Raw genomic sequence first — 21,388 nt, 5'->3', positions numbered from 1 at the left:
GTAAAGATCAAGCATTCAAAATTTAACTTGGCAAAATAATAAATCAGCTTTAAAATAAAAGTAAAGTAAAAATAAATTATGCAAAGGTTCTACAATACAGATTATTTACATGGATGTATTATGAAAATCACCTAAATAATGCTGCTGATAAAAGCGGTGAATATCCATGCTGATCAATAAGTCTAAAATCATAAGATAACAATAGAGCATTTTAAGTTGATAATATTTGATATAATCTAAATCTTAAAAGGCAAAATATAAAGTAGCAGAAAATGTAAATACTCGGGTACAAGTACCTCACAATTGTAGCTAGTTTTACATCTGACTAATTGTTCCTTTTCACCGCTGCATAAGAGAGACAAGATACCGTTATGCACTTTGATGTTGTTATACACTGTTGCCATCTGCTGGAAAAACTTGTTACTGCACTTAAAATACAGTCACTTAAACCTAAAATCTGCCGCATTGGGTGTTACATACTTGTTAAGGGAAAGGCAATGACAGTTCCCTCAGTAAAATAGTTTTTTTATGATACACAGTTTGAAATGTGTGATTATTTAACAGACTGACTTTATGGAAACACATGTAATCTATCATAAACTGAGAGCATATTGTGTCACTATGCTGGTATGTCAGGGTTACCATGTCCCGTTTCTCACGGGTCAGTCCCTGTTCTAAAATCAAACCTGTGTCAGGGGGAAATTTCTGTATTGACAGCTCTGTTGGGTTGGTTGCTGTCCAGGGTGCTGAAGCCTACAGAGCAACTCAGCGGAAAGCACTGAAATACTGTGAACGTCTTATTAAAAGCAACCAAAATGTGCAAGCTCAGATGACAGAAGACATATTTCTACATTTTAAACAAGATTTTAGCAAGCTCCCTTTTTATTTCAGCTTATTTGTGGGATATAAATGCAAACAATAAATACAAAATAGCCTTATTTCATCCAAATAAGACAACAATTCAGTCTCTCTGCACTGATTAATGTATTAAAGGGTGAGCTGGTACAATATGTAAAATATGAACACCTTAACACCTACCGTTTAGACTGGTAGTTGTTGAATTTACAGATATGATAATTCATAAAAGTGCTATAATTTGGATGAAATAACTCCACCTGCTGCAACAAAGTTAATACATGAACAGAATGACACAGTATCTGACTACATTTTTAATGTTGTAACAAAATAAAGTATACATTTCCTTAATGATGTTGAGAGATGTACACTTCAAAGTCACAGTGTTGGTAGGATTGGCTCTTAAAGATGGACTTTTTGCATGGAGGTGGACAGTAAGTAGTTGGCAGTGAGGGATATAGTGGAGGATTAACAGCAGGGGGAGGGGGAGAGAGGGAGGGAGAGGGGGGAGTTGTGTGCGACGACTTCTCAGCAGTCAGTGGTGGATTTGTCAGGAGTACGTCTGTTTGGATGCAAAATATAAAATATAAATAAACCATAGAAGCACGAGGGACGGACACCAAACAGGGTGAGTTATATGCGGATTTCACTGTCTTTTTTATTTTATTTTACTGTATTTTTGAATAGTTTAGTTTGTTTCATAATTTATCCATTAACAAATAAGTGTTACATGTCATAATTCAGGAAGGTGTTCAATATGCAATAAAACAAAACAGAGAAAAACAAACAGTTCTTTGCATTTAGTCAGCTGGAACAGGATATTTTAGGTGCTTTTTCTTGATTTTATTTAAATTAAGTAATTATCAAACTTGACTAATTTATATGGATCCAGTAATTATATTCCAGTAATTATATTATTATTAATTATTCCAACAGCAGTTTGTTTCCCTTTATGCCTCTCTCTGTTCATTTCCATGGTGTGATGAATCTATAAAGAGGCAGCTAGTTTCACAGCGAGCACAAAGTTCTTGTTAATTTATTTGATTTATTTGAAGTTGAAGGCTTCACTCTCGTGCATTTTACTAAGAAAACTCCTGCATGAGAGAAACATTTGATTTTACGCATATTGAGGGATGTTTTCCAAAATGGGAAAGATTAGTTTAAGTGGATTATTGGAGGCTAATGCACGGCTATTTGTAGTTGGTGTTCATGTGCAATCACTCACAATACACCTCCACCGCACCGATAGGTAGGCTACCCTGACAGTCTCATAGTGTCCTGTAATATCACGTTAATATCCTGTAGCTGGATGTCTGTAAGGGAGCGGTATGAGTTTGACTGGACACTTGATGGTTGTTTGCATCTCATACACATGTCTAATGTAATGCAGGTGGACAGGTTCTTGGCCTTTGGGGCTTTAAAATACACGTTCTTACCTGAGCTGTTGATATCTTCATTTCTGAGGAAAAGCAGCATGCAGTTATAAAGGTCACCAAAGGTCATATATTGCCAGATATGAGGTTTATAAAAGCAAACTGACTATGTAAGGCACAAATGAGTTTGTAGCAAGAATAACTGAATGTTTGTGGGTCAAATTCAAACCATTAAAAAAACATGACTCTGAATACATGTCAGCCATGTTGACATTTGTTTCCCCTTTTTTTTTTTTTTGTAAGGAAAGTCTAAATAAATGAAAAGTTTTGCATGTCTGGAACTATCAGCAAGAAAGTTATGAGATGAATTTCTTTAACCTTAAAGGTCCAATTAGAGTTTAGTGAAAGAAGTTCCAAATGAGCTAAAACTAATAATAAACTTCATGTGTTTCATACCAAAGAAGGAAAAAAACCTTAATGAGATTTCTCCACCACACAGCTAAACATATACACAATTGGCTTTTTGATTTGTCAAATAGTATAACAAATGCCCAAGTTCCTAACATGTGCCTGAAAATGCCTCCAGTAGTTGGGCAGAGCGTCACAAGCCTCATGAGACCTCGGTTCAGTTCAAAGCTGGGAGCTTTCAGACGGATAAAAATCCACCGCCGGCTGTTCACCTCCAATCTGTCTGCAGGCAGATAAGAGAGAGAGACTTTCAAAATCTGCCTGAACATTAAGGGCTGTCTGAAATATTGGGTGAGACATGAGGCCTTATTCTGTACAAATTCATGCTAAACGCTCTAAACCTTTAACTCTATTCTTGCCTGATTAAGATTATTTTCCTGTTTCCTGCCCACTCTTGTGCTCACAGAAAAGATCATTTACCACTCTTTGGTGACAATTCTAAGATGAAGAAAATTACATGACATTGATAAAATGATTCGTAGTTTTGCAGATATTTTGTCCTAAATTCAAGAACTGGACACATTTAAATTTAGACTTAGTTAGTTAAGTTAACGGATCATTAAAGTTATTACAAATGTTCAGGTGTTACAAAATCTTTTATCAAGATGTGTAAATTGGAACAAAAGTTATGTATTAGTAGAGTCAGTGGGAGATCTACAATACATACACTTGAGCATACAGCACTTGAGAGACATTTCAGTCCTGACCAAAGTGCTAAATGGTAAATGGACTGCACTGATATAGCGCAGTTCTTGTCTTCCGACCACTCAAAGCACTTTTGCACTACATGTCAGATTCACCCTTTCACGCACATATTCATACATCAACAACTAATAGCTAAGCATTCACACACATTCAGACATTGCAGGCTATGCAATTTGGGGTTCAGTATCTTGCCCTAGGACACTTCGAAATGTAGGAGCTGGGGATTGAACCGTCAATCTCGTGATTGGAGGTTGTCCCACTTTACCTCTGAGCCACAGTTGACCAATCATCCCCATCTGTAGAGCCAGTCAAAAATCAATCAACAGTTTTCAGATGACCACTGCATTTTATAGTAGATAAGTAAAACACAAGATAATGACACTAATGTGACCTTTGAACTTAAATTTGCATCGCTATACTGTAAATCTCCCATGCACACCAGTGATAAACACTTTTCTGGTCATGATTGAGCTTGTCTGTGGCATCAGTTGTTAATGACGTCATAATTAAAAAACAAAACATCTGCTTTTATTTGATGAACAACTAAATTTCAGCTCTTTAACATTCTGTTTCTGACACTGGACAGAGACATCAACCTGACAAGGTTTCTGAGTCACTGATGTAAGTTTCTGGCAGCAGTCCAGCCTAAATCTGCAGTGACCCAGATAACAGCTGTGGTTATTATCCTGGTTTTGGGGTGTTCTGAACTCGAGTTAAAATGTTGTTATGGAACATACAGAGCGCTGGCAGACACAGCGGAGTGACACAGCATTAAGAGACTGCTTCTATTTAAAGTACTTACAGCAGCAACATAAGCCTCAGACTGATATTGGAAATGTACTTAATATAATATATTCACTCACTTTCATTTATCTCTGATATCTCTTTGATATTCTACAACATTTAGAATTTCATTATTTAATTCGTTTTTTATTTTTTAAATTGAATGCTCTTTCGAAAACCTAATAAATCTAATGTTTTTCTCCTACAATATTGCACAAAGACCAAAAATACTACTTGGACAATGATCAAAAACCTTAAAGCTACAGTGAAAACTAACTATCATACTGAGCAATTCATCACTGATGACAAGGTTAGAGAGTAACCACTAACAACAGGAATTCCAACAATTTTATCCCAGCTTCTGTTATCATAATTTACTCCTTAAGTTAAGTCTTTAAAAAATGTCATTCAAGGTAATGATCTCTTTTAAAGCAAATTTCTCTCGTCTAACTCTTAATTTTCTTGCAAAGAGATAGACGTGAAGATTGATACCATTGACATGGGTGTTTGTCAGCAGTATGGCTAAAGGCAGTAGCTAGCAGCAGTTAGCTTAGCTTAGCATAAAAATTAAAAAAACAGGGAGGAAGCTGCCAGCCCAGCTCTGTTCAAAGGAAACACAATCTGCCTTCCAGCACCTCTTAACGTCTCTAACTAACATGTTACACGTCATACTACCTATACAAAAACTGTTAGTTTGAAGGAGACTTTTACGATGGATAATTTGATAGCCTATCTTTTTTAGCTATGAGCAGGTGTCAGCAACTTGCAAAAATTACAGAAAGTTATTATGCCCGGCAGAGACAAGTTGTTCCTTTTTGTTAGATTTTGTTTCCTTTTGAAAGAGCAAGGCTAGATGTTTCCCCCTTTTTCCAGTCATTGTGCTAAGCTAAGCTAACTAGCTGTTAAAAGTTGCTTCATATTTACTTTACAGACATAGGAGTGGTATCAATTTTCTCATCTAACTCTAGAGAGCGAATTATCATATTTCTCCCTCTCTAATCCGCTGCTTATGCATTCCAGGGAGCTAAAAGGGTTAAATCCCATCTCATTATGGAAATATGGTGTGTTTATGGTGTCTCTATTTCAGCTGTCATGAGGAGGGATAATTGACAGACAGAGGGAGAAAACAGAGGGGTGGGGTGCAGGAGAGATGATAGTGGGATGGGCGGAGAAAGGGGAGGAGACCAGAGAGCCAAACTGTCCTTAATTTGGTTAAGCCGAGGGATTTTCGGATTACCTTTGGCAATTAATCTTGTTACGTCGCTGCACTGCGACAGAGGGATGTCTACCATGAGGCCTGAGTATAAGGGTTAAAATGTCAGTGAGTGTATGAGAAGGGCAATATGAATGAATATATGTGATATATACTGTATTTTTAATTTCCTTACTTCCATCCAGGGCTACAGGCAGGGATATGTTTGAAGGCAGAGGCAAGCTTTCTATTTGCACTTAATGCCCATTTTAAGCCTCATATCCCATTAAGTTAAATTCACAGTAGTAATTCTTTTTTTGTTAAGTGAAAGTTAACCTTGCTGTCATTAAGTCAAAAGGGATTAATATGTGAAAGCAATCGGTTGTAGAGAGAGTTTTACTCTTTCTTGACTCACTGCCATCATTGAGGGGAAGCAGGGAGGAAGAGGAGGTGAAGAAGGAAGAGTGGTGTAATGAACAAAAAATGGAAGCAGGGATATACAATTGCTGTCCAGAAAGACTGGTTCTTTGTTAGCCAGATTGCTAACATGCCAAGTAGCTTTTATGTGGCACCTGTTGTCACAATTAGAAGAACAGGAATTACACCACTATACGCAATATGGGACTATTCACGCTTTATTTTGCGGTGGTTAGCTCTGGTGCTAAGTTTTTCTGTCACATCAGATAAAAAGCCAAAATTTGCTACTTTTGTAAACAGTGTATAACAATGTTTAACTCAAATTAATTACACTTCTTGATATTCGATTTTGACATAACTGCAAGTTGTAATGCATTTACAGCTGTTCGAACAGGTTAATATGTTTTATCAGTAGTTCTTTCAGCAGATATCAAAGGTTTCAGAAAGAAACCCATCTGACTGTGAATAATTCAAGTTTAAATAATATAGGTAGCACAAAATATACACAAAAAACTATGTATTCAGCAAATGTAAAAGGGAAGTTCTGTTTCTAAACATCTCATTGAAAAACTAGAGGGCCATTAGTGCAAAAAAACATTGGCCCTCTCCTAAGAAATTGCCTTTTTAAAGTCTTATATATTATGTATGCATATCTGTAAATAAAACCACTATAAATGTATTTACATACATATCATACATATATGCATATGTATAAACTATAATAATCATGTGATAATATGGTTGCGCCAAGCAGCAACTCTTGGGAGCTGAATGAAGCCAAAGTGCCAAAAACTGCAGTTCCTCGAGTGGCCACCTGAGGCTGGCTCCAAAATTGAGTCAATCCCAATTAGTCCCCATATTAAAATGTCCAACTTAACAGCAGAGCGATTGTATGTTTACAGTCTGGTACAAAATATGGTGTTGGCCTCTATTTTTAATTTTTCTATTCATGACAACTGCTCAGAGGTGATTTTATATAACTCATTCAGTTTTATCAAGGCTTAAAGATGTACATAATTATTAGGGTGGTGAGTTTGAGTGACATATTAGTAATTAGCACTTAATGGGCGGCTGTGGCTCAGAGTCGGTTGTCTCTCAATTTGAAGGTTGGTGTTTCGATCCCTGACTGCTACATGTCCAGTATTTATAATTTTACACACAATGGTTCTGCCTTAGGAGAATAGTTTACTTTTGTGCTTGAAACTAAATTGTAAATAAATGTTTAGAGGCAGGAGATTGAAGCAGGGATGGAGAGTTAGAGAGGATTAAAGAGATTACAGCCAGGTGAAAGGTCAAAGAGGATGACGTTTGAAAGGACACATCTGAAGAGGAAACAAATATGTGGTTCAGTGTTTCGTTGAGGTTTTAATTTGTAGATTATGAAGTCACTGACTGTTAGCTCTACTTTCATTTCACAGAGCAGCCATGCAATTGCTCAGCGTGGCGGGTGCGCGGCTCCGCAGGGCCGCAGAGGAAGATGAGAAAGAGAAGGAGAACCCACCTCCTGCACCGCCCTCGCACCACTCCAACCACCAGTTCGCCAGCATGAAGAACAAGTTTTTCAATGAGCTCACGCACCTGCCAAGTGAGCATACGTACACAGCTGCAAAATCACACAAAAAGACAATTCACATACACTCATGCACAAAGTGGTAGATATATATATGTACACACTCCAAATTAATTTGAATTTGCTGTGTTTCCAAAGATTACATTATTTAAGCAATGTTACACTTTGACCACTCATTAGTTTGATTAAAGCAATAAAGTGAACAGAGCATTTTAGTGGTGATAGTATTTACAGTGCTGTCAAAAATGAAGCCAGCTCAGCAATTAATCTGCACATTCAAAAACACACATGCTAACTAATAAGAATAAACCTTTTTTAAGTACATACCATCATCAACCCTTCTGTGATCACATTTTCATTCTCACGTTTCATTTCATCATTCTGTCCCCTCTCATTTCTCCATGTCACCACTCTGCTCTGCTCTCCAAGATCATAAACTCAAAAGTAAGTCCATCTCTTGGTTTTTGCCATCATGTTTTTTTCTCTCCAATAGGAAAATGTGTGTTTTGCGTGTGTGTGTCTGTGTGTGTGTGTGACAGCTCTGTATTAAAAGTTGGGGTTTAAATGCCTTCTAACAGAGAATAGAAGTAACTGTAGAGGTGTATGGCAGAAGTGTTTTGAGACAAAAAGTAGACCATTAAAAAAATGTAATTTTTATCACTTATTTTGCCAAATATATGGAAGCCCACTTCTGCCGAGAATAGAGAAAAGAAAAATGAAATTGAACCATTAAAGTAAACAAACCTTTCTTGCACTGAAATAAGCCATGGCCTTCAGGCTGTATCATCACAGCCTGAATGTTTTGAGGCACACCCCCATCTCAAGTCTAGCATGATACATCTCTTTAATATGAGATTTTGTCATTCAACAGTACAGGACTAATTGTTAATTTTTGTTAATGTTAATGAATCAATCTGCAGGGGTGACAGGTGTTACGCTTGGTAATGAACTTTCAGAGAATATACCCTGGTAAACACCAAAAAACAGAGCAAAAGGTCATCCAGGTCATCGTAATTTTACTGAAAGCTTAATCAATCCATCGATGTAGCCATGATGCTAGCATGGTCAATGTCAATTTGCTTTACCATTAGGCCTACTTTATAGCCATGGAAGGTTATAATATAACACTATTCGTACACTGTTTATAATGTCCTTGTCTAAAATGCCTCAAAAGTCCAGCTCTTACCAAACTACACAGTACTAACATGCCTACCTTCCTCTTCCCCCTTTCTCCAGTGCCCATGTGGGCTGTGGGAGCCATTGTGGTTGTGGTCCTTGCCCTCATCGCCTGTATGTGTTTCTGCATCTACAAGAAGTGCATCAACAAGGGCAAGAAGCCCAAGAAGGTCCGTGAGAGGAAGGGTGGACGAGGCCGCAGAAAGAAGGATAAGGATGGAGAGGACGGAGACGAGAAGAAGGTGAGAAACGATGGGTAGAGGAGATCTGTGAATTCATGAGTTGCCACATTTAACTCTGTTACCAATTTCATAACACAAGAGTTTTAACTACACAGATTTTACAAGTTAGCATGGTCTCTCTGGTTTAGGACAATGTTTACCATTGGAGCGGCTATGGCTCAGTGGTAGAGTCGGTCGTCTTTCAATCGTAAGGTCGGCTGTTCGATCCCCAGCGCCCTCATTCGAAGTGTCTGTGGGCCAGACACTGAACTCCAAATTGCTCCTGGTGGCATAGCCAACGGGTATGAATGTGATGACTGATTGACAGTTGGGCACTTTAGGTAGCAGCCTCTGCTATCAGTGTGTGATTGGGTGAATGTGACATTTAGTGTAAAAGCAGCTTTGAGTGGTTGAAAAGACTAGAAAAGCGCTATATAAGTACAGTACCATTACCATTGCTTGTTTTAAAGGTCAAGTTTTGCATTTTGGGAAATAAGAAGATTAATGCCACTCTCATGTCTGTGCAGAGAATAGTAGCTAGCTGTAGCTCGAGTCAGCAGCCAGTTAGCTTAGCCTAGCACAAAGACTGGAAACTGGGTCTGTCAGGAGGTAACATAATTCTAATGTTGGTAGGTAGTTACTGTTACCTTCGAAAAAAGGCACACAATGGTTTCCTCTTTTTCAACACTTTATGCTAAGCTAATTAGCTGCTGGCAGTAATGTCATACTGAATGTACAAATATGAGTGTAGCATTGATCTTCTTAGCTAACTTTTAGCAAAATGTCGAACCATTCCTTTGACAGCAGGTCAAACTGAAGAACATAGCTAACTACACGGTCCACTGGCCAACAGATGGATTTAGCACAGAGCTGCACTGTTTTGCAATCACTGCTTCGCTTGCCACAGCTGTTTGGCTTCGATCCAGGTTGAAGCTAGTAATGGATGAATTGACAGCTTAAACTGGGAACAACAGCCAGAAGGGATGATAGAGTCAGAGCTGCTCTTCTCTTGTGATTGGACACACGCTTGGTGAGGCTACAAGCACTGAAGTGGACCATTGATTATTTTAAAGCATTAAATGACCTAATTAAACTATTTTATCTTGAATAGCACCTTCAAATCTTTTTGACGGGACACTGATTTGTAATAGGGAGAATGGTGCCTCTTACATTCCCACTTGTCTGATCCTGAGCGTCTGTTCTTGCAGTATTTTACTATGGCTGAGTGGGTACAATCTGAATACATTTTAACGAAAATTGTTGACATTTTGATGTACAAAACCAAGGTTCACCCAAAACATAGCTCAATAGTCAAAACCTTTAAGAAACAGGTCTCTGAAAAATATTTTAAAAACTTTACCGTACCTCTTGTCATGTTAACTCACGGGCCGGCTCATTTTGGGTGGTAAATGTCGACCTTAATGTCATGTAATGTAGTCCTTTTAAAGAGGGGGTATTATGCTGTTTCACATTTTAAGACACATATATAATGTTACAATGTTGGATGTCCATACTAAACATGGGTAGAGTTTCAAATCTATAGGTTAAAGTATGTTGGAGTAATCCCCAGGCTACTCAGCTCAGTCTCAGGAGGCTGCTGTGAACGTCAGGTTTCAGACAGTTGTTTTCTACACACTGACATCACAGTGCAGCCTCAGCAGGCTTCGGAGAGCTGGCCAATCAGAAGAAAGTGGGTTTGTAGGGGCGGGGTTTCTTAAAGAGACAGGAAGCCTTTCAGGCAGAGGCTGTATGAGGGCCTTTAGGAGCACTGAAACATTTTGAGTTTTTTTTGCAACTCCACAGGTATCACAGAGTGCATTATGAAGCTTGAAATTAGCACAACACCCCCCCTTCAAAGTGAATTTTGTACCATATAACATACTAAATGTGTAAGTCTAAATGTCTATAAATTGCTAACTGTCTTGTAGGAGGGAGAGGATGGGAAGGAGGAGGAAGAGAAGGAATCACTTGGGAAACTGGAGTACAGTCTGGACTATAGCTTCACTGATAACCAGGTATACACATCCATGCACATACACATGCAAGCATACACACCTCCCAAACACAGAATTCATGAGCCCAACAATAGAAATGTTCAGCGAAGATGATTCTTTTTTTTTTTTTTTAAACATAAACCCAATAATGTTTTTCTTATTTTATCTTATCTCATCTCCCCCTCTTCTTCTAGCTGTTAGTCGGCATCCTCCAGGCTCAGGACCTCCCAGCCATGGACATCGGTGGTACCTCAGATCCTTATGTCAAAGTCTACATGCTGCCCGACAAGAAGAAGAAGTTTGAGACCAAAGTCCAGCGCAAGAACCTCTGTCCCGTCTTCAATGAGACTTTCACCTTTAAGGTGTGAACATTATAACTGAAGATGATGATTAAACATTAAAATGAAATTGTTTTTAGCATATAATAAATTGCATTTTCTTCATAGATTTTAAAATTTCTGTCCCTCTCCAGATACCGTACGCTGAGTTGGGTGGTCAGACTCTGGTGCTGCAGGTGTTTGACTTTGACCGTTTTGGTAAACATGACGTCATTGGTGAGATCAAGATCGCCATGAACAGCATCGACCTCGGACAGCCGATACACGAATGGAAGGATCTTGTTGGAGGAGAGAAAGAGGAGGTACATTTTTTATTTTTTTTGGAACGTCATTACCTACATTTAAAGCAACCAAAGCAATTTGCAATATCTCATCTGCTTGTGTTTTTTCCCTGACAGCAAGAGAAGCTGGGTGATATCTGTATTTCACTTCGATATGTCCCCACGGCCGGTAAGCTGACAGTTAACATCATGGAAGCCAAGAACCTGAAGAAGATGGATGTCGGAGGACTGTCAGGTAGACACAATTTCTTCTCAGCGTACTTCACCAAAGACTGGTAATTGATCAGTTATGGGGTCCCTGATGGCTCCAGTATCTAATATTGTGCCTCTTTGTCAGATCCCTTTGTTAAGGTGGTGCTGCAGCACAACGGAAAGCGACTGAAGAAGAAGAAGACGTCAGTCAAACAAAACACTCTGAACCCTTACTTCAATGAGAGCTTTAGCTTTGAGATACCCTTCTCCCAGATCCAGGTTTGAGCACTTCTTAGTTTACATTTGGTTTCACATTTACTTGTTCTAGCTGATCACAAAAGCAATGTTCAGCTCACAATGAGCTAGCAGCAGAGCTTTAGGGAATGGCAAGTTTTTGATGGATAGGTAGATAAATATCTATGCTGTTGTGCGTACAGAAAAAATGTTCTAACCACATTTTCCCATCCTCTCAGAAAATCCAGGTGCTGATAACTGTGTATGACTACGACAAGCTCGGCAGCAACGACGCCATCGGCAAGTGCTGGATTGGCTACGGTGCCTCAGGTGTTGGGCTGCGCCATTGGTCAGACATGCTGGCCAATCCCAGGCGTCCAGTGGCCCAGTGGCACACGCTCTTGACAGAGGAGGAGGTGGATGCTGCTTTGAAGGCCCCCATCCGCTAAACACATTATCGTACACATATTGTACACCATCATCTGCATAGAGGGGGTATTTTTCAACTTCAATCCAAACAAAACGTTTGTAAATTAATCTGTAATGTGACCTTTTTCAAACAATGGTTTATTTGGGAACATTTCATTATGGGATCTCTTTATATGCCTAATGTGTACCTGCAATGCAAAAGTAATCCAACAATGTAGTATTGCACTTATATAAGGTTGGGGAACATACAAGATGCTGATACTGAACAAATGAATAGTCAAATTGAAGCGGAATATCCCGACTTAAACCCTTAAACCCTGGACACTACACCTCCCATAATGCAACTCCTGTCTGTTGAATGTCTTCATCTTTAAAACTCAGTGCTTCTAGTTCCTTACACAAGCTTTCTGTTTGAAAATGAATGCCTCGAGCCCAGGTATTATGATACAGTTACAAAGCTGAAGTTTGTATCTGCTACTATTTTACTTTTACCTTTTGTGTTCCTCATGATTAACCCGTGAAATGTTTTTTATTTAGTCACGTTTCTACTGATTGTCTCTTTGTGGCTCCTTCTGTACTTGTGTTTGAATGAGTGGAGATGAGTCTGGTGAGTGCGCATATTGATGTGTGTGTATCATAAAGCTGTTTGTGGTTTCACTTTCGATTCTTATTGTGTGATTGCAAATGAATAGCTGAATAAATAAATAATGACAGATGGTCTAGTGGATGGACTGGTAAACATGTGATTACGCACATTTTAATTCCATCATGTGCGAACATGATATCCTTTCAAATGCACACAAGCAGAGAGTCTCTTTCTCACACGCACACACATGTGTAATGAAGGGTTAAAGATGCTACAATCTCTTGAAAAATCAATTCCAACCATAAAAATGGTATAATGTATCATGCTACATAATGAGAGAATACTCTCTAATATGATCAGTGGTGGTGTTGCAGTAACAGCCAGAAGATTTTCTGAAAGTCTGTGATTATTGCTCCTATCTATCACAGTAATCCATTTACAGTGTGAATCTTAAAGGTTTTTATGCACACTGTTGGGTTCACATGTCACACCTCACTGGCCAATGTAACAGTCAGTGTATCTGTTGGTCCTGATCTGATGCTGTAAGTGAAAGACCGGATTAACAGTGTGCCCTCTGTAGTCCTTGTCTCATGCACTGATCCAAACATGTGAGGTTGGAGTTAGAGAGGAGGAGGGGGGTTGGGAGTGTGTGTACAGGAGACATAATTACAGCAGGAAGCAGAGAAGAAGAAATAGAAGGAAAAGAAATAAACTGCTTTGTGTTTAGATAGTAAAGAATGAAAGTGATCTTTCACAATGAGGTACCATTAATTTACAAAGTTGATCCCTGTCATATGTCATCAAAAATCGAATGGATATATTATGTTAAAGATGTTTCTTATAAATGTTTGTCCTATTAAAAGTTTTTAAAAAATATAGAATGAATACCACTTAAAAATGTATAAAATTAAGTTCCGCTTTTAATTAATTCACAAGTTTAAAATAGCCATAATTTGGTTTTGGTAAATATCTCTAAGAAAAACATGAAGATGGGTTTTGGGTTTAATTTATAAACCAAAAAATAAATAAATAAAGATTACACTATTACTGGTTCACTATTAACTGAACATAACCTGAAGACAAATATGGAAAAAAAGGAAACATGACTGGGTCAAAACAAACACTAATTTGAGTGGTTATCCAAGGCTCCAAATATGTGTTTTTACTGTGCAGGATGCAATGACAGTGTTTACCCACCTGAGGGCACTCTTTACTGCTGCTTTAGGTTTGAAGTGATAACGCTCCAAACATTACTTCAAATCTTCAACTACAATTTAGTACTGCTGAGTGGATTTAGGTGTCAATACATTTAGTGAAATGTAACTGGATTTAGTTAGATTTTTATGAATGTTTGAGGTCAAACCAATCACAAGCTCTTAAAGAGTTAAAGAACAAATCTTGATTTATTTGATGTAAATTTTTATGCAACAGCTTCAAAATCCTGGTAAAATAAAAAGAGAGCAGGGATGGGTTTTGTTTTATTATCAATACACTGTATCAAGAAACATTCAATATCTTCCACACACACAAAAAGGGCCTACAGAGCGGCTAAAAGACCATGAACATGAAGATTGTGTGCTTCCACCCTCACTCTTTCTTCATTTTTCCTCTTCACTTCCAGCGTCCGCCCACCTTTCCTTTACCCTGGCCCTTTTTACTGCAGGAGGGAGAGAGGAGGGAAGGAAAGAAGGATGTAACAGGGAGTTTAGAAACAGATGGGGAGTATCAGCTTTTCATATTTTTTGAATGTAGCTACTTACAATTTCTGAGCATGTTGGATTCTGTTCAGCAGCACGATGATCTGAAGGGTGCAAAGACACAGACTTTAGAGGTAGTAAGGAGAAATGACTATAATAATGAAAGAGATCCGTCAAAAACCCAAAGATCTTCAATTAATAGTGATGTCAAACACAAGTTTTAACATGAGTATTTCTGTTTTGATCGCAGCAGTACCTCATATTTCTGGTGCTTCATGTGCTCCATGTAGTCAAACTTCTCTGACTCCAGCTGGTAGATCCAGTTCCACATCTCCTGGGCCCGTTGCCTTACAAACACAAAGACAAAATTGAGAAGAGGCACTCAATATGGAGTAACTGCTTGTCAGTCTTGTTGTCTTGTTGTTGTTAAATTGAGCCTATAGGTTCCACTGTAATAACCAAAGAACATACTGCATATATCTTTGTGGTAATTACATTGTTTGAATTGGATCAGCACAGGGACATAATGCTAATCCTATCCTGGGCACTAGTGATGCGGGTTAGGGTTTTTTAATACCTGCACCCACCTGACCCATTATGGGAGCCAATTAGCACCGCGCGACCCGCAAAAATATGTGTTAATCAATCACTTGAACCCGAACCCAACCTAAAACGTAAACGGCCAACTTTATGCAATATAGTAGCACAGCTGTCAGGGCGGAGTACAGAGAAGAGGACTGAGCGCCACAGCGCTCTCCAAGGTGTGTGTGTGTGTGTGTGTGTAAGAATCAGGCACTATGATTGGTCAAACTCTTTTTCTTCTTCTTTTGCTGTTCGGCAGGCTAGACACTCGTTGGCATATTGCTGCTGCCTCTTGCTTCTAGACTTGAGAACTGCACAACTGGTCAAACTCACAAGGCGTCACCAGCTTTTTGCGTACTTTAGGGTGACAAATCGTACCGTACTTTGATGGTGAAAATGCAGACCTGCTACGCAAAATGCGTACAGGTTGGCAGTCTGCCTTTAGTAAGAGGAAGCTAGGGAAGGATGTCACGGATATTAAATGGCATTTACATTAACTTTAAAAGTGCTGAATGTGAGAACATTCAAACACAGTGGCAGCTGATAACTGCTAGCTAGCTCAAACATGCCGTATAGGTGATGATCAGTGCAGGCATATGTGTTAAAGAACTTTCTTTTTGATTGCATTGGAACTTAAAAGCTGCTGTAATAGTATAACATCCTTGTTTAGCCGACACTTAAACATGGAGACTCACTTGAGCGCATCCTCTCTCATATTGTCAACGATGAGCGGCTCCCGTCTCTCAGACAGAGTCTTCCTCTTGACCTCTCTGCCCGTCAGACGCTTCCCCTTCCTCGACTCAGCCTGGGACAGAACACACACTGTCACCAGTATTCCTTTCTACCACCTTTTCCTCATCTTCATTGTCATCAACATCTAAACTGCTAAGATTGACAGCTGTTATAATAGCAGCCGTCTGACCTTTGCCAGGAAGCCTCCAAAGTTTGCTCCCATGCCAGACAGAACTTTCTTCTTCTTGGCGTCATCGTCAGCCTTCTTCTTGGCCTCCTCTTCCTCTTTTCTGTGGCGTTCCTCCTAACAGAGGGAGAAGGATGGGGTGATGATGGAGCAAGAAGACCATTTTTTAAATGGATAGTGGTTACACAATTGAGGCCTGTCATTAGCCACCACAGTTCATAATTTGTGAGTTACCGCAATCCTGTTCTGTCTGTCCTTCTCCTTCTCTGCTCTGACCCTCTGGATCTCAGCTCTCTCTGACCGACGATTCTCCTGATGGAAAGCCAAGTATGAAACATTGTTACTCAATGTAGAAATTACACACTGCTTTTTGTCAAGGGTCACAAGCCAAAAACAATGCATTGTATTTCTAAACTCTATAGAGTTATGATAAAAGTGAACTTACGATTCGATCCTTGAGGCCGATAAGTTCTTCCTCATCCTTCTTCCTCTGCTCGAAGTGGACGTCGATCAGAGTATGCAGCTCCAGTAAGTCCTTCTCCATACGCTTTCTGTGGATGTCCTGGTGGAACAAGGCTGTTATTAATTTCATAATGGTATCTCGATTAAACTGGCTCAATGGAAACTGATTATTTTACCACTGATACATCTTTTGTACTACTTTTGGATTACATCAACATTTGCATCTATTTATTGGCTCTCAACACTTTAATGGACATATTTTTTCTTGGAAGTCAAGCTCAATAGTTACTTCCATCTTACAGATTGAAATCATGATATGAAAAGTTTATAGCTTTAATTAAGGTAAAAAAAAAAAATAGAGATCACTCTGGAACGGTCACTCGATCAATTATAAGGTGGTTTCTTGCATTTAGATTTTGTATCCATATAATGGACAAGAATAATAACACTTAATAAAGTTTTGGTATGTATTTTTTTTTTATTGCAAATTCTTCATGATCACATTTGGAGAAGAAACCCACCTTTGCAATATTTTTTGTGTGTTTATAGCATATTTGGATTGTGAAGGGATTCACTTCTTGAATGGGAATAATTAGTCATATGTACGTATATCATAAGACCTGTTTCCATAAGTTGATGAAGTCATATTTTAACAAGCTAAGAAAGTTTATTGGCTGTTACTGGAAGATTTGTGTGTCGTCTGCATAGCAATGATAAATTATAATGGATATTTTTCAGTTATTGTGACTACCTTGCACAGCAAAAGTGGTCTGAGTACTGAACCCTGTGGAACACCCTATTTGACCATAGCACTGAGGATACATTACAACACTTACTGTTCTGCCACTCAGATATCAATTGAACTAGGCAAATACAAACAATAGATATCAATCTCAAGTTAACAGTTTACTTAGATTTCCTGAGTTTTTCACAAACTACAACACTAACATCCTTGCTTTTCTGATTCAATTTGATACTGATGTAAGATACAAAGTCAAAAGAGGAAGAAAATCTGATCTGGTTGAACCCACAATTTATAACTTACATCGAAATCAACCCTTTCCCCCTCAGGAATCTTTGGAGGGGCAAGTTGAGGCACCATAGGTCTGGAGAGAAAAGTTGGCATAAAATGACAATGAAAATATGAAAATAAATGTTTGAGAGAGCCATTATTGAAAGATGAAAAAGAAAGGGTATACTGGACTGCACAAAAAACAAAACAAGGAACATGAGCGTACTTGGGTTTCGGGCGCTCCTCCTCTGTTGATGGAAGAGACATAGATGGGGAAAAAGTTAATAAGTGAATAAAAACTTCCTCTACAACATGTGAAGGGACCTATTTAATTCTAGAAGTTGTTAGTGATGCAAATAATACGGCTGAAAGCACAGCAAGCATGGAACGGAGGAAAGAAAAGGCAAAATAAAATTAAGCTGTTTTTTTAATCAGTTATGATTAAACAGAAGAGCAAGGATAATGTTTATACATCAAAACACTATCCTTACCAATGCAGGGTTACACTTAACTTCTTCACAGTTACGTTTTGACCACTTAAACGTTTTCTTAAAAAGGTAAGGGTTATTATGCTCTTGAATTAATTATTTAAAAGATTTAAATGATAAGGAATTAACTAGGAGACCAAATTATTCCATAAAGTCAAACAGTCCAGTGGGATTTATAAAGGAGTTAGCCAACCTAGGGCTGGGGCTTGAGAGAAAATTATCAGTTTTGTGCCTTTAGGGAACTGCACATCTACAACTTCTCACCTTCCTCCTGGGCGTCTTGATCTGATGGTTCAGGGACATAAAGACAGAATGAAAGATGGGAGGATGGTAACAAAAATAAGACATGGAACAACGAAGGAGTTATTAATGATTTGCATGAGATACACATGAAAAGAGTAACAAAATAAGTCAAAAGGAGGAGAATGAAATGCAGATGTAAGAGTCAAGAACCACAGGAAAGAAGGAGGAAATGAAAAACCAAGATAATTGAGTGAAAAAAAATAAAAAGAATGGAAAAACAATTAGACAAACCAAAGATAGGGGGGAAATACATGAGGAGACATGGTGTGAAGAGGTGAGGGTTGGATGAAATAAGTTAATGTCTACTCATACTGTCATTGCATATGCAGCAAACTTAAATTAATAGTTGGACATGTTGGAAAACATGCTTAGTCACTTTTTTGCTGAGAGTTAGATGAGAATATAGATACAACTATTATGTCTGTACAATCAATATGAAGCTAACAGGTAAACAGCTAGCCTGGCTCTGTCCAAAAGTAACAAAATCAGCCAGCCAGCAACTCAAAAGCTCACCTATTAACACAGCTTTATAGTGTCTTGTGGCTAGCTAGCTGTTGCCACCCGTTGTGCTAAGCTTACCAGCTGCTTACTTTAGCTTCAACCATTAAAACATGAGAGTGGAATCACACTTCTTATCTAACTCTTAGCAAGAGAGTCAAAATACGCGCATTTCCCAAAATGTTTAACTATTAAAACTATTATTTCCCATCATGCAATGTGAGCCACATCATTCACTGGCATAGAATGTTATGCCCACCGTGGCTGTAGGGAAATGTAGTTTTGTGTATATAATATATAATGCACATATGAATCATTTTCTACTTGCAGATAGAGTTTGACTGATATTGAACATTTCTCTGGGATGGAATGCTAGCTAGCATCACAATCACAAACATGGGCTAAACAGGGTTCCCACACAGTTGAGTTTTCTAAACGTTTGTGTAACTTCCAGCTTCTAATTTATCCCATTTTCATGTGTAGTATGCAGTGGAAGCCACGGACTGTCATTATGCTGAACTCCCATGTGGGACTCTCATCACTCTCACCTCACTGACTCTGTTGTTCTGATTAACTTATATACTGTTATATCTATCAGGTTGTTATATCTTCATATACTGTACTGTACTTACTACTTACCTCCATATTTTACTGCACTATTTTATACTATTATTATAATTACTAGTCACTGTTATATAGTGTAGTATATTATGTAGTGTATTATACTGTAGTATTCTATGTTCATAATGTACATTATAAGGATATTGTCACTATACCAAACTGCATACTATATTATATTACACTACACTATATTATACTATGTAATTGCAACTTTTACCATTACCATACTTAGGCACTTTTATACTGCACCTTATACTGTACCATGTCATTAACCTCATACCATACTGTATTATCTCATCCTGCATACCTGTCACTTTGTCTTGTCACTTACTCCTACCTGTGTAACAGTTGTATATACCTCATATTTCTATATACTATAGAGCGCACTAAGGGAGTTTTTTCCTAAGACAGGCATTGGGCTTCGGCAGGCATGACATTTGGCAGCCTGTTGAGTGGTCTTTTGGTTGTCTTGGTACTTTTTCCATTAAGTGTGAGAGGCAATAGGCAAATCCCCAGTGTACAAATCAAACATTTTAGTGCAGAGACTACATCTAGCATGTCTAAGGACTGCCTCTCTCCTGAGCGTTGTATTATCTTGTTCATTCAAAAGCTGTGCAATATTAGCACTTCCCAGGCATTTTTGCTAAAAGCAAACTGAGCGCTTGCTAAATTTACTATCGTAGTGACATTTCAACGGCAACAGCAATGACAAGAAACGTATTTTGTGCAACGCAACGCATTGCAACATAAAGTAACTTTCCCAAGACTTTAGTTAATTCTGAACCATTTCCAGGCCAAAAATATGTTTTTTTCCCTCTAAATTAATAACATTCCAAGAATGTCATGACATTGGGAACCCTGGCTTTATGTCGTGAATTTCCAGAAAACTATTTTCAAACATACTTTGCCCTGACCTGTGCTCATAAACATGTTGTAACTTTGGCCCGGCTCACTGAGATTCAAATCTGCAGAGAAACTCAAATCTGCTATGTGCAAGTGTGTCAAATGCCAGAATTCATAAAATATAAAACATTATAGAACTTTTAAAGGTAAAACAGGTTCTTCAACAGAAGCAACACACCAGTGTGATATTTCTATCGTCTTGGGCTCATCGCTTTACATTTGGTAAAAAAAAAAAATAGTCCCTCAAAGTGAATCAAGACAGATGCAGCTTTAGGTTTTTAGAAAATTGGAATGATGCATAAAGCAGATATGATAATAGAAATATCACACTTGGTTCCTGTTTTGGCCTGTCAATACCTTTAAAACACTGGCTGCAACAGCAGGCAACGGAAGAAGCAGCAAAATGTTCACAACACTAACACAGGCACAATCAAAACTTCAATAGAAATGTTGAGGTATGACACGTCATTTTAACCTTACATGTGGAAAACTGGAAAATAAATTATGACTACTACTTACTACTATGAGTCATCATAGCAGTGAATTCAATGCAGTGAAAAGACAAATTTACATTTATGTCTTCTCTTCAGGAAGTAAACTTTATCTAGATACAACTTTCACTTACATTGGATTATCAGACTAGTCATAAACCCTACCTTGGTACTCTTGCTGCTCTGATGGGCCGAGCCAGCACAGTGTCAGCCAATGGAAAAGCAGGATAAAGGGGAAGTTGATAGGTCAGACAGTTATAAAGCAGCATAGAGGAAACATTGCTCAGCTACTTTAGAGCTTCTTCAGACAACAATAACATGTATTTATCTTTAGGAAGACATATTTTGTGTTACAATGTTTGTACCTTCTTTTACATTTAGTCCAACCATTGTTTTATTTAGTCTTTTCTACGCAAGACACAACAACCCTGTACGTCTGGGAGTCTTCCTGACCTTACCTCCTCCATCCTCCTCTGCCTGCTCAGGCTCCTCCTCCTGCTCCTCTGCAGACACAGAGAAATTATTATACTGTAGTTTCATACTTCAAAAATGTCTTCATTAGTTTTGTTATTTGTGTTTGTGAGAGACTCAAAGCTTA

At 38.3% G+C, this 21,388-nt stretch overlaps 2 protein-coding genes across 3 annotated transcripts; one reads left to right on the top strand and one right to left on the bottom strand.

The window, feature by feature from the left end:
* The first annotated feature begins 7,218 nt into the window (after positions 1 to 7,218).
* syt5a (synaptotagmin Va) lies at positions 7,219 to 12,248 on the top strand. The gene is made up of 9 exons (XM_069673994.1): positions 7,219 to 7,378; positions 7,793 to 7,807; positions 8,600 to 8,781; positions 10,698 to 10,775; positions 10,949 to 11,116; positions 11,227 to 11,394; positions 11,491 to 11,608; positions 11,711 to 11,844; positions 12,039 to 12,248. The coding sequence occupies exons 1-9, from the start codon at positions 7,219 to 7,221 to the stop codon at positions 12,246 to 12,248; spliced, it is 1,233 nt and encodes a 410-aa protein (XP_069530095.1).
* A 2,031-nt stretch (positions 12,249 to 14,279) lies between these two features.
* Positions 14,280 to 21,287, bottom strand: tnnt1 (troponin T type 1 (skeletal, slow)). Of its 2 annotated transcripts, XM_069673995.1 has the most exons (12): positions 21,249 to 21,272; positions 20,956 to 20,973; positions 18,239 to 18,259; positions 17,713 to 17,734; positions 17,520 to 17,580; positions 16,458 to 16,574; positions 16,247 to 16,324; positions 16,016 to 16,129; positions 15,789 to 15,898; positions 14,768 to 14,858; positions 14,575 to 14,615; positions 14,280 to 14,471 (listed from the first exon to the last, which is right to left on the bottom strand). In XM_069673995.1, the coding sequence occupies exons 5-12, from the start codon at positions 17,574 to 17,576 to the stop codon at positions 14,426 to 14,428; spliced, it is 654 nt and encodes a 217-aa protein (XP_069530096.1). In that variant the 5' UTR covers positions 17,577 to 17,580; positions 17,713 to 17,734; positions 18,239 to 18,259; positions 20,956 to 20,973; positions 21,249 to 21,272; the 3' UTR covers positions 14,280 to 14,425. The 2 variants fall into 2 exon arrangements, with proteins under 2 accessions (XP_069530096.1, XP_069530097.1); XM_069673996.1 differs by lacking the exon at positions 18,239 to 18,259 and having other exon boundaries at positions 21,249 to 21,287.
* Between the last annotated feature and the right edge of the window lie 101 nt (positions 21,288 to 21,388).

This window comes from Semicossyphus pulcher, unplaced genomic scaffold (genome assembly GCF_022749685.1).
Source record: "Semicossyphus pulcher isolate SPU_LCO1_2020_fin unplaced genomic scaffold, fSemPul1.0.p SCAF_23, whole genome shotgun sequence".
Lineage (NCBI taxonomy): Eukaryota > Metazoa > Chordata > Actinopteri > Labriformes > Labridae > Semicossyphus > Semicossyphus pulcher.
The sequence above is the reverse complement of the archived record's forward strand: the minus strand, read 5'-3'. Positions and strand labels throughout refer to the sequence as shown.